Here is a 17,059-nt window from a genome sequence, read left to right as displayed (position 1 = left end):
ATAGAAGCTTTTCTTGTTGTCCTTGACATCCCTGGCCAGACTAATTTCTGTCAGGGCTTTGGCTTTCCTAACCTGATCCCTGGCTGTTCAGACAGTTTCTCTGTATTCCTCCCAGGCTACCTGCCCTTGCTTCCACCCTCTGTAGGCTTCCTTTTTTTTTGTTTGACTTTGCCCAGGAGCTCCTTGTTCATCCATGGGGGCCTCTTGGTGTTTTTGCTTGGCTTGCTCTTTGTTGGGATGCATCTCTCCTGAGCTTGGAGGAGGTGACCCTTGAATATTAGCCAGCTGTCTTCAGCTCCTCTTCCTTCTAGGGTTTTGTCCCATGGTACTCTACCAAGCAGGTCTCTGAAGAGGCCAAAGTCTGCTCTCCTGAAGTCCAGGGTAGTGAGCTTGCTGCGCACCCTCCTCGCTGCCCTGAGGATCCTGAATTCCACCATTTCATGGCACTGCAGCCAAGGCTGCTGTTGAGCTAGACATCCCCTACCAGGCCCTCCCTATTGGTGAGAATAAGGTCGAGCATGGCACCTCTCCTCATGGGCTCCTCTATCACTTGGAGGAGAAAGTTGTTATCAACACATTCCAGGAACTTCCTGGATTGCTTGTGCTCAGCTGTGTTGTCCCTCCAACAGATGTCAGGGTGGCTGAAGTCCCCCATAAGGACCAGGGCTTGTGAGCATGAGGCTGCTCCTATCTGCCTATAGAGGGCTTCATCTGCTTGGTCCCCCTGGTCAGGTCGCCTGCCCCAGCCCTCCCTTTAATCCTGACCCATAGACTGTTGATCAGCTCCTCATCCATCCCCAGGTGGAGCTCCATGCACTCCAGCTGGTCATTGACATAGAGGGCAATGCCCCCTCCTCACCTGCCCTGCCTGTCCTTCCTAAAGAGCCCGTACCCTTCCATCCCAACACTCCAGTCATTGGGAGCTAAAGGCAGTAGATGAAAACAATGACTGAACTCAGATTTAGTTACCTTTTTCTTTATGTAAAATCTCAACTAGTTTCTGAAAGTGGCAGTGGTCACTTACTGGCATCAAGTAACTGGCTGATTGACACCGTTTCTTGCCGCTGGTCCTTTGTTTTTCCTCGCTGTTCCTTGTTCCTTTTGGTGATGTGCTTCAGCTCTGAAATTCGGAGAAATAGCGAGCTTTCCTGTTGCACAGCAACAAGGGCTTCTTAATGAAGAGAAATGGATGTTACCTCTTTCTGTGGGTCAGTGTTTGAAATCAGGAAAAAGTCATCACTGGTATACTACTATCAAACTATTTTGAGTCCTCTTAAGCTTGATAGCCTTGCAGTACAAATTATCTTAGCCCTGCAGGTTGAGGGACTAGCCACTACTAGCCAGATTTGGTTACCTGCAAAAGATGGTGGTAAACAGAGCTTCTGCCCTATATTCTTGATTTCCTGGCAGCCTATAAGGAACAGTTGCACAAGTTGGTTGCTGAACTTTCCCCAACCTGTGTGTGTTCACGTGTCAGATGGGTGCGTTGCTGCTGAGGGCTTTCTGGGGGCTGGTAAGGTGGGTATGAGCCCTGAGGCAGGGGAAAGCCTGAGCTCTGCAGCTCTGACCTTGCTGCTGCCTGTTTCTGGTTATAATCGAAGCCAGGACACCCTTTTCTTGTGTGGTGTGGTTTCACTCTGTAATGGGTTAAATGGCAAAGGATTAGGGAGTAGGAAGTTCTTTTAAATTTTCCGCTATTTTAACCACTTAATCAGATCTTTGTTTGCCTTTGCATAATGAATTGTGCTCAACATCTCAGAGTGAGACTTGTAACAATGCAAGCATAAACTTACAACAGTATAAATATTACTTGTAATCTTACGGTCTTTTTATGTACTTCCTGTTCATTTTTTTACTTTTCCCTTACATTTTCTTACATTTCCATTTTTCTGTGGGAAAACTATTTCAGGGTTATTTAAAGAGTTTCTAACTCACAAGGATGACTCACAAGGACATCGATAAAATTTGTTGTGCTGAAACTATCATTCTGTTTCACTTTTTAAAAAAACTATTCTTGAGTAGTTATGTGGAGATGATGATTAAAAGACTGAAATATTTATGGTACACAAAAATTGTGTATGTAACCTTGATTCCCATCTCCCCCGCCCCTCCACTCTCTGCCTTTGGGCATATACCTTACGATTTGGTCATTAGTGATGTGATCACATAGTTAATTCTTCATATTTTGCTTTATTGAAAGCACAGCATGGTTCTGATCTGAGAACACATGCAGAGAAACATAGGGGGTGTGTGACCTGTTTTGCTTCCTGAAGATGTTTGAGAAGTGAATGAAGCAGGAATTTTTGAGAGAAAAGTATGTCATGGTTACAGACAATGGATGATGCTGTCCTGAAGTTCTGGTGTTTATCTGCGCCTGTTTGGCTCTGGCTTCTCAAACAAAGCTGGTTTTTTTTTCTGTTCTGATGGGAATCAACTTTTCCAGGATCTGACTCTCAAATTCAATTCGTTGCTTTTTTTGAAAACTGTAGGGAAAAATATCTAAAATATGTTTCTACATAATCATAGAATCATAAAATAATTTGGGTTGGAAGGGACCTTAAAGATCATCTAGTTCCAACCCCCTCCCATGGGCAGGGACACCCTCCACCAGACCACGTTGCCCAAAGCCCCATCCAACCTGGCCTTGAACACTTCCAGGGAGGGGGCATCCACAACCTCTCTGGGCAACCTGTTCCAGTGCCTCGCCACCCTCACAGGAAAGAATTTCTTCTTAATATCTAATCTAAATCTACCCTCCTTCAGCTTAAGGCCACAACCCCTTGTCCTATCACTACACTCCCTGACAAACAGTCCCTGACCAGCTTTCCTGTAGGCCCTCTTAGGTACTGGAAGGCTGCTAGAAGGTCTCCTTGGGGCCTTCTCTTCTCCAGGCTGAAGAACCCCAGCTCTCTCAGCCTGTCCTCATAGGAGAGGTGCTGCAGCTCTCTGATCAGCTTCGTGGCCCTCCTCTGGACTCACTTCAACAGCTCCATGTCTGTCCTGTACAGGGAGTCCCAGAGCTGGAGGCAGTACTCCAGGTGGGGTCTCATGAGTGTGGAGTAGAGGGGCATTAATATATATAATATGCATGCTTATATATGTACACAGATATATACACACATAGGAAACTCTTGTGATGGTGTTGTTTAGGTCTGTGTCTGTGCCTGATGCTTTTGCTTTGGTTTTCCACTTGTCCCTGTTATGGTTGCAGCATAGGTACTGTAATGGTTGGATGGTGTGGGTCAGTTGCCACTTCATGCATACCAGCTATGATCCAAGAAAGTTCAAACATCTCTTGGTTCCTGTTTTGGAATGTTCATTGCAGAAGAAGGTAATTCTTGGACTAGTTTAATTTAGTAGCTCTACTTGTATTTCAGAAGCACCTGCTACTTCGTGATACCTATCTTGCCATGACAGAGTACAGATATTAACGTTTCAATGAGGTTTCAGTGTGAAACTGAAGATGATGTTAGCAGATCAGTTAGATTTTTAGTGAGGAAGATGCATAAGACAGTCATCTTCTCCTTGCTTCCTTAATGTAAAGCCAGCAGGAGGATGGTTTGTGATAGCTCTGGCCATCCGTAGCTGGTCATTCTGGCTAAAACGTGTTTTAACAGCTGTTGCATGTAACAGCATTTGTTCCTTCACTGCTGTGAAAGACACTGCTCCTAGGCAGACCCACTCTTTATAGAGATGAGAGAATTAGTGAATATCCATAGGAATTCAAAAATGTGCTCTGGATATATTTGCAAGAAGCTGTTAATTTGAGAAGATGAGACTGTAATTGAAGTGCATGCATTGTTTTTATAGCTTTACAGAAGCTTATGATATGGTTTGATACTTAAGTTGCAATGAAAAAACTTGAAATTGTGAAGAACAAAGTGAAATGAATGGAATTAATTTTGAAAAAGTTGAATAGTGGTCTCCTTCATGATTATGCAAAACATCTCAGTTTAATGTTCTTTGAAAGACTGTCTTTACTCATTCTGCCTTTTAATTGTCCTAAGAGAAGATGGGTGTTAATAAGGATTTTAATGTGAATTATGATCAATGGGAAGAGCATGTCGTGAATGAACTAGATGGGGCCATGCGTGAGGGTCTCCAGAGACAGGAGAATTGATGTGTAGCAGATAAACATGGGATTAACACTAAACAGAGGGGAGAGACCAACGTCCTCAATTGTTACTAATAAGCACTAATGAGTGAACATCAGCCATCCTTTGTGTTGAAAAAGGCAGGCAATTTACTAATTAAAGATAATTCATAACATAGCTTTTCTTTTTGTATTCTGCCTGTAAAATATATGTGCAAGTGAAGCTTGGAGGCAAAGTAGCAAAGTCATCCTATATAAAGATGATTTTAGAGTTCATTGCCTTAATACTTACACCCCTTTTAAAAGTGGTGGTTTTCTCCCTTCTATCTCTGTGTGTACACATTCGAGAGAAGAAAAAATCTTTTTGGCAAGATTCTGTGTTAAGTAATGGATATAAAAGATACTTCCATTTGTCCCATTACCCTAACACTCTTATTAATGGATACGGCATAGAATTTACAGTGCTTTAAAGCCTGAATGAATACTATGTTCAGCTGAAACTATGGAGGTGAGATGAAAATAGGTAGAATGTACTTTTTTATTTTGTACACGAAGTGCTTCCTGTTCTCATCATGCTTTTTATACAGTAAAGTCATAAGATATTAGTAAAGTACAGTTCCTTTTCCCTAATTATGCAGTATAATTGGAAATTGTGGGCAAATCTCCTAATCTCCATAGTGACAGTAGAACATTTATCTAATTAGTAGTTTGCCTTTTGGCATTACTTTGAATAAATTAGCATTTCATTAGATACCCTAGGCTACTGGGAAAAAGCTTCCCAGAGTAGTATTTAGTCTGTCTTCTCTAAAGAGTGTATTTTGAATTAGTATAGGTTAATAATATCCTTTGTAACTGGAAAGATACAGAATAGTAATACTGTTGTTGTTCTTAATATCAGATGGCTATGCCTGGAGGTTCTTTGCTTTTTTTAATCCCCAGGAGTCAGAGTAAAAACTTATGTTGCCTTATTTGATGACTTACTCTTTCCCCGGGGGGGGAAAATGGAAAGAAAAGAAGTGGAACAGGTTTGAAATACAACTTGACCTCCTCTACCCTTTCCCTTTCTCTAGAGGATGAACTTTTCTTTTGGGTTACAAATGGCAGAAAGCGAAGTGGTGTGGACTAACCCAAAAGTCGTGCTCTGTCGCTTACTAATTATAAATGAACTCTTCTGCACTATTTCCAGTGCAGCTAATCCAGAATAATCACAGACTATTTGTATTCTCTTCTTGCATATATAAATCAGTGATAGGAAACTGGATGACTAAGTTTTGGTATTGACTGCCAGATAAGAAGTGTAGCTGCTTATTATGCTTTCCGGAACAGCTACTGGTAACCCATAACTTTGGTGGGAAGTTAAAACAGGTAATTCATCAAAGATAGATTCTCATCAATTTTCTTTCCTAGTGTTAAAAAGATCAGAAAGAAAAATCCATGGATGTGATAAAGGGTTGTAATTTCCTTTCCTTGAGTCCCTGGTTATTTCAGACCTTTGCTTACTCTTTCAAAGAGTTGTTGGCTGCCACCTGTGGCAGAAGATTGGTATGAAGTATGGTGTTAAATAGTTTCCTCTTCCCAAAGTGACCTTTGCAGCAGGGATCTACATTTACATCCCCGTCATCATTATTGCTTTTGGTAGATAGGGGCATGCAAAGGACCTGCCAGTTTGTTTTGCCAAATTCAGAGGAATGAAATGTATTCTGTTTGGCAGGCCAGTCTGAGACTGGCTATCAGGCTGGATTTCATACCTAGTAGCACAACATATCTGGGGCTTACAGTATTTATGAACTTGGAACCAGTTACAAAAGGACCCCCATTGCAGTGTTGACACATGAAGGTCCACAGCAGGGCTCAGTGATGGCAGTTTCTCTGCTTCTGGGCTGGGTTCTCCAGGCTGTCCAAGGCAGATGGTCATTTACTCCCTAGTGGTGAGGTAGGACAACCCCATACTTTCACCTGTCCTTTTCTTGTTTTCTTGCCCTGGGAAGGCTTTTTTCCCCCTCACTTGTTGTGATTTAACACTGGGTTATCTCATGGTGAGAGAGGAGCTCCTGCTACTTCCTACGTCTTCCCTCAGGCTTCTTCAGTTACCCTTCTCAATCCAGTAATTATGTTGTATTCCTGTGCGATGAGTAACCCAGAGTTTTGGGGTGGATCTTCCTAAACCTTCTCCTGTGACGAGCTACCCATAAAAAAACCCCAGAAAATTCCTCTTCTAACTTTGATCAAATCTAGCTTTTTTTTTTTAAACAGCTGGAACAATTAATGGAAAACTTGAAAATGAGGGAAGACAGGATGGAAATAAAGAGGGTTTATTAATTGCTCTTTCCCTCATCAGCATCATTGCAGACAGCTTCCTGCTTTCAGGTCTGGTTCTTGGTTACCTCAGTACCTCTGTGGGAAGTTGGTACGTGTGTATGCCCAGCCCCACTTCCCCCTCTGGTGCCTAGGAAGGGGTTCCCTGCAACCTCTGAGGCAGGTTAGTGCCTGGCCCTAAAATAAGAACGCCAGAAAATCTCAGTCTTGGTTGACTGCACTGCCTTTCACTACAGGACCCCAACTCTTGGTTGCCAAACCTTGTGCTGTCCCTTGGCTGTATCTTTCCTCACAGGGGATGTTCAGTAGCTCATGAAACAGCTGCTTCTTCCTTCCATCTCCATCCAGAGGCCCAGAAACTCTACTTAAATGTACTGTAAGAACAATCATTCATATCCTAGACATATATTGAAATTAACTTTTCTTTCCTTGTAGGATTCTAAAGACACTGTGATAAAACCCTCCTCCTGTATGTTCAAATAAATAAATTTCTCTCTGTGTGTTAGTTGATACTGTTGTGTCCAAGTATGGTCTAGTGAATATGGATTTGGGATTGCATAAATTGCCAAACAGCACCCATTTTCTTACCCCCCCCCCCCCAATATGGTTTGGTTTAGGAAGATCTTGTCTGGGGACCTGCAAAATGGGAAGGCTATGTTAGACGTATGTTAGAGAGAATGACTGCTGTAATCTAATAATCTGAATTTTGTTCTACAGCTTGATGACTGCACCCTGCAATTGTCTCACAACGGTACCTATCTAGATCTAGAATCCACCCTAGCTGAACAAAGAGACGAATTGGAAGGCTTCCAGGAGGATGCTGGGTAAGTAAATGTTTACTAATTTAGATAATTAAGCATATTTGTCCAGAAGCATTGAGGTTTTGGGAGTGTGTATGGTTACCTTGGTACATTCAGGTCAGCATAGGTTTTGTGAAAACAGGTTTTGTGAAATGAAAAAGAACAACTGTCATATGCAACAACAAACTGTCAACTTTAGGTACGGGAAGGCTGCTAGAAGGTCTCCTTGGGGCCTTCTCTTCTCCAGGCTGAAAAACCCCAGCTCTCTCAGCCTGTCCTCATACGAGAGGTGCTCCAGCCCTCTGATCATCTTCATGGCTCTCCTCTGGACTTGCTCCAACACCTCCATGTGCTTTGTTTGTAGGGGACCCCAGAGCTGGACACAGTACTCCAGGTGGGGTCTCACAAGAGTGGAGTAGAGGGGCAGACTCACCTCCCATTGACCTGCTGGTCACGCTTCTTTTGATGCAGCCCAGGATACTGTTGCCTTTCCGGGCTGCAAGCACACACTGCCAGCTCATGTTGAGTTTCTCACCCACCAACACCCCCAAGTCCTTCTCCTCAGGGCTGCTCTTAATCTATTCTCCACCCAGCCTGTACCTGTGCTTGGGATTACCCCAACCCATGTGCAGGGGACCTTGCACTTCGCCATGTTGAACTTCATGAGGTTTGCATGGGCCCATCTCTCAAGCCTGTCAAGGTCCCTCTGGATGGCATCCCTTCCCTCTAGCATGTCAACTGCACCACACAGCTTGTTGTCATCAGCAAACTTGCTGAGGGTGCACTCAATCCCATTGTCCATGTTGCCAACAAAGATGGTAAACAGCACAAGTCCCAACACCACCCTCGTCACTGTTCTCCACTTGGACATTGAGCTGTTGACCGCAACTCTTTGAGTGCGACCACCAAGCCAATTCCTTATCCACTGAGTGGTCCATCTGTCAAATCCATGTCTCTCCAATTTAGAGACAAGGAAATTGTGTGGGACAGTGTCAAATGCCTTGCACAAGTTCAGGTAGATGGCATCAGTTATTCTTCCTTTATCCACCAATGCTGTAACCCCATCGTAGGCGGTCACCAAATCTGTTCAGACACAATTTGTCCTCAGTGAAGCCATGCTGGCTGTCACCAATCACCTCCTCATTTTCCATGTGCCTGAGCATAGTCTCCAGGAGGGTCTGCTCCACGATCTTGCTGGGCACAGAGGTGAGACTGACTGGCCTGTAGTTCCCCAGGTCTTCCTTTTTTCCCTTCTTAAAAATGGGGGTTATGTTTCCCCTTTTCCAGTTAGTGAGAACTTCACCAGACTGCCATGACTTCTCAAATATGATGGACAGTGGCCTGGCCACTTGATCCACCCATTCCCTCAGGACCCATGGATGCGTATCATCAGGTCCCATGGACTTGTGCACCTTCAGGTTCCTTAGGTGGTCTTGAATTTGATCTTCTACAGTGAGTGGTTCTTCATTCTCCCAGTCCCTGCCTTTGCTTTCTGTACTTGGGTGGTTAGAGCACTTGCTGGTGAAGACTGAGGCAAAAAATTCATTGAGTACCTCAGCCTTCTCCATATCCCAGGTAACCAGGTCTCCTGTTTCATTCTGGAGAGGGCCTGCATTTTTCCTAGTCTTCCTTTTATCACTGATGTACCTGTAGAAGCTTTTCTTATTGCCCTTTATGTCTCTGGCCAGTTTTAATTCTATCAGGGCTTTAGCTTTCCTAACGTGATCCTTGGCTGCTTGGACAGTTTCTCTGTATTCCTCCCAAGCTACCTGCCCTTGCAAGTGAACCACAGATGAGCACAAAACCACACGTGTGCCCTGCCACAGAGGGAAGAGGGGATGATTGCCTGAGGGGACACTCCCTTCAGCACTTCTTCTCAGGTGCCTGTAGGTACAAGCGATGTGCTTCCCTTGGATAGTTGGAGCTTGTGCTTAACCTGCAGTGCTGCCTAAGGACACAGGGGCTGTGCTTCAACTTGCTTGTTGTAAGGTTGAACATTTTTGGTTCCATCTCCCCTACACACATCCACCCAATAACTTGCAGGTTGGAGCCCTGAAATCCTAGTATTGTGCTCTGCTGCGGTGGGATGCAGCTCAGTGAAGTACCAAACTTTGCATGTAGGAATAGATACTGATCAAGCAGAAAATGAAGAGGAACACAAACAAGAACAACCAGTACTTTAGGAATCTGTGAGATAGCTTCCCTGTATGACTTGGTAACATTGTCACTTCAGAGTAAATACAACTCATATGATGTTATCCAGAAAACAGAAATATTCTAGGCATAGGTAGCAAATGCAATTGGGAATGTCTCCGTTCATCCCAGGTTTCCAGAAAACTAAACTCCATTCTTGGACCTTGCAGCTCTGATCCTTTGCCCCTGCAGAAACCAAGGTGCTGAGCTGGAGGGCTCCCACATTGGAGCTGCTGGCTGCGGTTGCTGGGGGCTTAGCAGCCCACAGTCTGGGAGGGACTGGCTGCAGAAACCACTTAGTCTTTCTGTTTCTCTCTGGGTCATTTCAAGGTCCTGCTCTTAATCTTCAAAGCTTTTAATTTTCTGAGATTAGTTTACCTCAGGACCTGTGTCTCTGCCACGCCCAGGCTGCCTTGCTCATCAGGGTCACTGAAGCTTGCTGAACTCTGAATGAAGGATTTAGTAACTGGATATTCATGGCATTTTTAAAATTTTAGATCCTAAACTGTGGAAACTCCTATTAAGAGTGACCAGAATGTCCTGCAGCGTGGCTGTTTTCAGCATCTTTTTTTGCCAAATGTTCCTGTTTGCCCAGTGAAAATGGAAGATTTTTAAATTTTTTTTAACACACTGCTGAAAGGAGACTTATAAATAAACTACCCTGGAAACCCAATCTTACAAATTTTTATTGGTGTTGGAGGCTGCAGGTATCTGGTTTTTCTTGGAAGGATGGATGAGCATAGTGAAAAATGAGAAGGATTTTTCTTAAAAGAGGAGAATGGTGGTAGTTAAATTGGAGGATTATGATGTGTATCTGTAAATAACTGGTGTAAGAAACACAGGCACTCCTACACAGTTTCAAATGAAACCTATTCCGTTACTGAATATAATGCAAAGAGGCTTTTGGTAGTTGCTGTCCTCTCCAGCAGAATCTAAACTCCTGTTTAAGGAAGGAGAAAACCCAGCACACGTGCCCTCTTAGCCTGTAGGGCTAACTGAGCAAAACAGGGACGGGACTATTTCCTGTGTCTATAACTCTTGCTGCTGCCATTTGCACCTTTGGGAATAGCTGTGGGATTCAGGAGAATCGGATCATTTTCATATGGGTTTTGTTGGGGTTTTTTTGGGACAGTCAGGATGAACAGCTGGCCAAGCAACGAGGCTACCCTCCAGGGCCCTGCTGTCATGACCAGGAAACGGGTCAATAAGAGCACATAGGAAAATGCCTTTTCTTTTCAAGTCCAGGACATATTTATGGTTTGTTTGCTTTTTGTGTGATTTATTTATTTATTTTATTGCTTCCAACACAAGTTACTTTGTGGATTCTTAATTGTGTGAGGAGTTAAATGCGGAGGTAGTTTAGGTTGGCTGGCTGTTTTGTTACAGTGCCCGTGACAGGTAATGCTCTTTTCCTTTGTTTACTTGTGATTTTATAGGGTGAGCAAGAACTGTCAAGAAGTTTATGTATTTAAATTACCATAAAATTGCACAAGTTCTTTTATAGGCATGTCTTAACAGGCCCTAATGGTAGCCCACAAGTTAACGCAGTCTTCAACCATGGAGCACAAAAGCTTCTTCAAACAGCATGTTGAGAGCAATGGAGATTTCCTCGAGGAATATGTTTTCAAGACTTCTGTTCAGCAGATAGAACGTTTTAAAGTACTTCTGAAAAATCACTTCAGCGGTGATGTTTTGCATTCCCTTTAGACACCCTGTCCCAAGCCATTTTTGCTGGGTGAGTCTCCATTTAAGTTGGATGCCAGACATTTTCCCTCTTTCATAGAATCATGTTTTGGGTTGGAAGGGACCTTAAAGATCATCGAGATCCAACCCCCCTGCTGTGGGCAGGGACACCCTCCACTAGACCACGTTGCCCAAAGCCCCATCCAACCTGGTCTTAAACACTTCCAGGGAGGGGGCAGCCACAACTTCTCTGGGCAACCTGTTCCGTACCTCACCACCCTCATAGTAAAGAATTTCTTTCTAACATCTAATCTAAATCTACCCTCCTTCAGCTTAAACCCATTACCCCTTGTCCTGTCACTACACTCCCTCATAAACAGTCCCTCACCATCTTTCCTGTGGGTCCCCTTCAGGTACTGGAAGGCTGCAATTGGATCTCGCTGGAGCCTTCTTTTCTCCAGGCTGAACAACCCCAACTCTCTCAGCCTGTCCTCATAGGAGAGGTGCTCCAGCCCTCTGATCAGCTTCGTGGCCCTCCTCTGGACTCACTCCAACAGCTCCATGTCTCTCCTGTACTGGGGCCCCCAGAGCTGGAGGCAGTACTCCAGGTGGGGTCTCACAAGAGCCTTGATGATGCTGTTCTTTGTATGCTCCATTAACAATCTGTTGAGGGCAATGGAGTCTGGCAGGGATCTTTAATATTATTTTCCTGCTTATGTACTGTATTTTTTTGTCAGCTTAGACTTTGTGATTAGCACAATTGTGAGAATGAAAACTTTTGTCACTCTTTTACATGAGGAAGTTGGGGATGCATTTGAAAGTTCACTTGGTTTTTATCTAATAAAAATGATAAAGCTCATTTCTTGAAGCAGTACTGCAATAGCAGATCTTACGCTGATTTTGTATTAGTTTGGACAGAGTGTATTTGTATTAGTTCATTGTTGGAAGATGCTCTCAACTTATGACAGCTTTCTCTCCATTTTTTGTCTTGATGTCATTTCCATAATGTTTCTCAGTTAAAACAGCAAGAAAAGTAAGGGAGGTGCCTGTGGGAGATTGTCATGGTGTTGCTGCAAACAGTAAACACTGTGACTGCTCATTGCAATGATTTACTCATGTTTTGAAAAATGCATTAGTTCATCTGAATATAGTGATTTCTGTGATGTTTAGTTATTACTCTGACCAAATGCTGAATCTGAAAAATGTAATGGATGGTCACAATAAAAACATGCAGCAAAGCTAAAAAAACTCGAACCCCAAACCAACAAAAAACCCCAACAAAACCCAAACAAAAAACGTCATACAGACAATCCTATTTATATCAAGAAGACTGAATTAGTTTAGGAAGCTGGTGCACACTGAGAGCAGGTGGAGTGTGGAAGCCTTTCTCATGTTTTGCTTAAGGTGCTCTTTATACATCAAGTATCATCTGTACTTACGCAGGTGCAAGGACAAGAAAGGCTCGGAACTGTAAAGAAATGTGCTGTTGCGTGGGGCTGAGCCACAGCGTGACTCAAATGCCATTGCTTTTGATCTCAGCTTTCCCAGGCCTTGAGTAGCCTGGTGTGTTCAAGGATTTCCCAAAGTGGGGACCTTCCTGCTGTCTCTCGTGCTCTTTTGTTAGAATCTAGATGTATTCAGGCTGTCATCTAGCTGAGAGTTTATGGTAAATTTTGGAAGGTATAAGACTTTCTACAGGGTAGCAGTATTCCAGTCTATAATGTATCAGATTAAGATGTTGAACCACGTTTTGAAGTGAATGATTAACTAAAACTTTACAGCCATTTATTATGCAACAGTAAAGATTAAGTTTTCACATTTCTAACGAAGTAAATTATTTTTCTGGATGGCTAAGTTGGTGCTTTTTTAAAATTTTTTTTTAATTCCCTCCCTCCCAAAGTTTGAGGACAATAGCTATTACTACCCATGTTTTCAAAACTTTATGCAGCTTTTTAACTTACTAATTTTTAATCCTAATAAAATGCCTCTGTTTATAAAGGAAAAAAATCATTAGATAGAATATTGAAATTAATCTTCAGGTGGAACTGTAGAAATTAATTTTTAAAATTATCTTGTGATATTCCTTGACAGTAAAATGTAATAAAATAACAGGTCCCCTACACTTTCCCTGCCTCAGAACAATAGGCAAGGTGTCTCTGAGCATTCATGCTTCCAGAGCATGTAATCAGGAATAATTAAGCAAATGTGCATGTATTTCATAGAGCTTGACAAATGAGATGTGACTTTGAAGGATGTGCCCTTGAAGTAGGATGGGAGGCAATTAACACTTTTATGTTCCACCACACAAATTATTGACAAGTTACGAGATAAGGATTTCTTATCAGTGGATCTTCTTGACAAGATATCTTGTGAAGATGATGGTTGTCAAATTAAGCTTTTCTACTAGTAGTAAAATGCTACTACTTCTGTAGTTAAAGATTGAATACTGTTGTATGAATGTAAAACATATTCAGAAAACAGGCATCTGAATAAATAATAGCAAACTTGAATAAATCTTACGGCAGAGACTACAAGCCACTTTGCTCACACCAGAAGACACAAAATGCAAGATCTATCTGGGCTTGTGGGAAGAACCTGTGGTCGCCTAATTTGGTGGGCTGGCCAGGAGGGAGCTGGAGGGCAGCAGTAAGCACAGAAATTACAGCGATCACAAGTATCAGTGGTCTGTAGTTGAAGCCTGAGGACATCAAATGGGGGTGCAGTCAGTGCACTTTACAACTTCATTCCTGTTGAGACAGAAGCTGCAGGCAAGTGACTTAGAAAAAAGTTATGAGGGACTGCATAGTCTTACTTTCAGTGGTGTGCTGGTGTGCCCTTCAAAGGGAAACGGAGTTGGTTTTGCTCTTCTCCCAGCACTCTGTCTTCTGAGCTATGCTGTGGTCCTGCCAGCTCAGAAGCAGCCAACATCCATAGTGACACCTTCCCCGGCCTGGGAGAGGAGGCAGGTCGTTGCTTCATGAACTTTTCCCCCTCTGTGCCGTTTTGGGAGAGCAGGAGCCTGGGATCGGCAGATCTGTCCAGGACAGGTCATGGGCAGCTCTCAGAGTTGATGCTTGTGAAGTGCCAAGGGACCCAGTCATTCTACCCCATGCGCCTGGGAGTAGCGTCAAAAGCTCGTGCAGGCTTTTGGGGTGTGGGACAGCACCTCAAATGCCAAGCACTAAAATGTTCTGTGGTCTGGTTTTGTCATGTGGGTTTTTTTTGTGGGTGGTTTTTTTTCGTGAGGGTGTTTTTCTGTTGGGGTTTTTTTTTTTGAGAGTTTGACTCATGGTTTTATAGCTTGTGGTTGTCGATACTGAAACAGCTGTGTCTCCTTCTCCCCCACATTGCCCCAGAGTTAACACACAGCTCTCTATTGTAAAGGGAAAAATCTACATATGTACCAAGGTATCTGTGGAAACATTTGAAGATTTTCTATTTTTGAATTTTAGTGATTACCACTGGCAAATGAATGCAATAAGAGTGCTTTTCTTCAAAAATTATTTCCATTGCAAAATGTATTGCATAGCTCTCTTCCAGCCCATTACATACCAAATACAGTGCCAAACCAAAAAGTGTGTGAATAATTCTTACAGTTTTTCCTAGGACAACCTTTTTTTTTTTTAAGATAGTCTAATTTGGCATTCAGGTTTCATGTGAAAATAGCTGAGGAGTCCAATATTTTAGGGTGGAAACTTAAATAAAAACAGCTTATAGAAACAGCTGATGCCAGATGTTTTATTTAAAAACATTTAATTTTATTAACATTGAAGCTCCTTAATAGCTGTGTTTGCACTCTGCCCTCCTCATCGATGACAAGGTTATAAGTTAAGTGAGCAGCTCTCAAGGCTTGGAAATGTGTTTCCCTTCAATTTGCGAGGAGGAAATCCCTTCCTCTCTCCATAAACAGATCATATGTGGGGCTTCAGGTAGAGTTGCCAGAAAGTGCTGTAGGACTGCTCCAAACTCAACTCCTGTTGTGAGTAAAACCATTGATTTGAGGATCTAAACCTCGAACACCACCACCACCGGGTGCACCCACCGTCTGCTGGTGCAGCTTGCAAACGGATGTAGAATTGTAGTGTAATTGCCTGGAGTGTGCACGCAGCCAAGTGAGTTTGTGCTGGGTAATTAGTAAAAGCTGTGAACTTGCTACATTTCCTATTCCACAGCAACTATTCGTGTGGGTGCTCCTACCCTGTGGTAAACACGAAGTAGATTTGTATAGGCAAGCTCACACTTTGTTTATCCTATAGGAATTCAGCTGTCTCTGTGCTTGGTGTGTGTGTTTGTTTTACCACCGACTAAGCTAAAGTAATAATCTGCTTCTGATAAAAGTAATTGTCCCCAATTTAACCTCCTGTGGTGAACTAACAGCTTAAACCACTCCAAATCTGTGACTAGCCCGTGATCTCCAGTAATGAAGTCATGAAAACTAGTAACCTCGGCCAGGGTTAAGACCCCAGCAGCACAGCAAAATATTAATTTATTTCACATTTATTGCTCAGTAATTGTGCTCACTAGCAAAAGCATTGATGGCCCAGCAATAAATGCAAAGCCCATTTCCTAAATTGAATTAATATGGAGAAATAAGTTGCCTGAGGGCAAAGCATTATATTTAAGAACTTGTGTATCAAGTTACAAAGGAGCCCTTGCCAAATATGATGCTGATGGAAAACTTCCAAAAAGCAGAGAGAGACCTAAAGAAGCATATTGATCAATGCAAAGTAGAATTTTTTTTTATGTAATTATACTTACATACACAGATGCATGTCCTACTGCAAAGTGGGACAGTTTTAAAGTAGTTCTTGCTGAGTCTGGTTAAACTGATAACATCCCAAGAAAGAGTGTAATTGGCCAATTAAACCAGTAGGACATGACTTTGAAACGTGTTTTATGTTGCTTTGGGAAATCTCTTCTTCAAGTTGTTATGTGTTTAGTATCATCAATTACATTGGAAAAATCTTAAAGCATAGGGTTTTTTTTTCCCTTAAGGTATTAGAGAATGATTTCTAGTAGCAGGGAAAAGTTTATGAAAAATTATTAAAGTTACTTTTTCCAAACTATTTAAGTCAGTTTTTTGATTGTTACTTATGAAAAAATTAGAGGCCTTTTTGATTCTATAAATAAGAATTAAGGTCTTTGTGAGAATGAAGTGCTTGTGCAGATGCCCTTTGCTTCTTTGTTACTGGAATTTTTCTAATGAAGTTGGTCTGGCACTTTGTTCTCCTGGAACAAAAACTGTGGGTCCCACGATGTGGCTGGGAGCACCAGAGGCACCCTTCGCCTAAAGAGGTAGAAGCATCAAGTGACTCAACTGGGGTACATTAATTTATTTCACTTTCTTCCTTGTCCCTTTGTTCTGTAGCTTCTCAGTGCTGATTTTTTTTTCCCCCCATGACATTTGTTGATCCAAGTGCAAGGAGGTTTTAAATGAAAATCTAAATGTAATGTGAACTTCAAAGTGCAGGTAATAGCTAAACCACATGACCAGAAGGTACCTAGTGTAGAGATGCCTGGGAGGAGTGTGCAGCCAGAGCTTGACAGCTCCTGACAGCGGTAGGAAATAAATAAGCGAAGAAATGGATAGCATTGGTCAAGTGACGTGTCATCTCTTCAGAAGAACTTGATGCAAGATTGACAAGAAGTGATGAAACGAACCTTCTGGTTTTGTGTTTTACCCAGAAGCAATCTATATTAAAATAGCACTTAATGCAAATTTCTCTGCCATTTGCCAACTCACAAAGTTTGTGTTTTCTTAATGCAAAAACAAAAGGTGGAGATTTAACTGGTCATGCCATCAGTGTTTCACAAAATGACAGGATAAACTTCCTGCTGAAAAAAATATAAATGGGTTGAGCTTTTGGGGTGGGAAGGGACACAGCTTTGTTCATGAATAAGGACAGCTCTTGAAAAATGGTTACTTGCTGACTGCAAAGGCAGCAGCGAGCCCTCAAATATTTTAGGGGCTGTT

The 17,059-nt window shown here is 42.5% G+C and overlaps 1 protein-coding gene across 12 annotated transcripts in view; it reads left to right on the top strand.

Moving 5' to 3' along the window:
• FHOD3 (formin homology 2 domain containing 3) overlaps window positions 1–17,059 on the top strand; it is a 427,406-nt gene that overhangs the window by 33,494 nt on the left and 376,853 nt on the right. For all 12 annotated transcript variants that reach the window (XM_075744719.1, XM_075744713.1, XM_075744720.1 and 9 more), the window contains exon 2: window positions 7,127–7,233. In XM_075744719.1, coding sequence (XP_075600834.1) covers window positions 7,127–7,233 — 107 coding nt within the window. The remainder of the gene's footprint in view (window positions 1–7,126; window positions 7,234–17,059) is intronic.

Source organism: Balearica regulorum, chromosome 2, assembly GCF_011004875.1.
Source record: "Balearica regulorum gibbericeps isolate bBalReg1 chromosome 2, bBalReg1.pri, whole genome shotgun sequence".
NCBI lineage: Eukaryota > Metazoa > Chordata > Aves > Gruiformes > Gruidae > Balearica > Balearica regulorum.
Note: the sequence above shows the minus strand (reverse complement) of the source record. Positions and strands in the feature narration are given on the sequence as shown.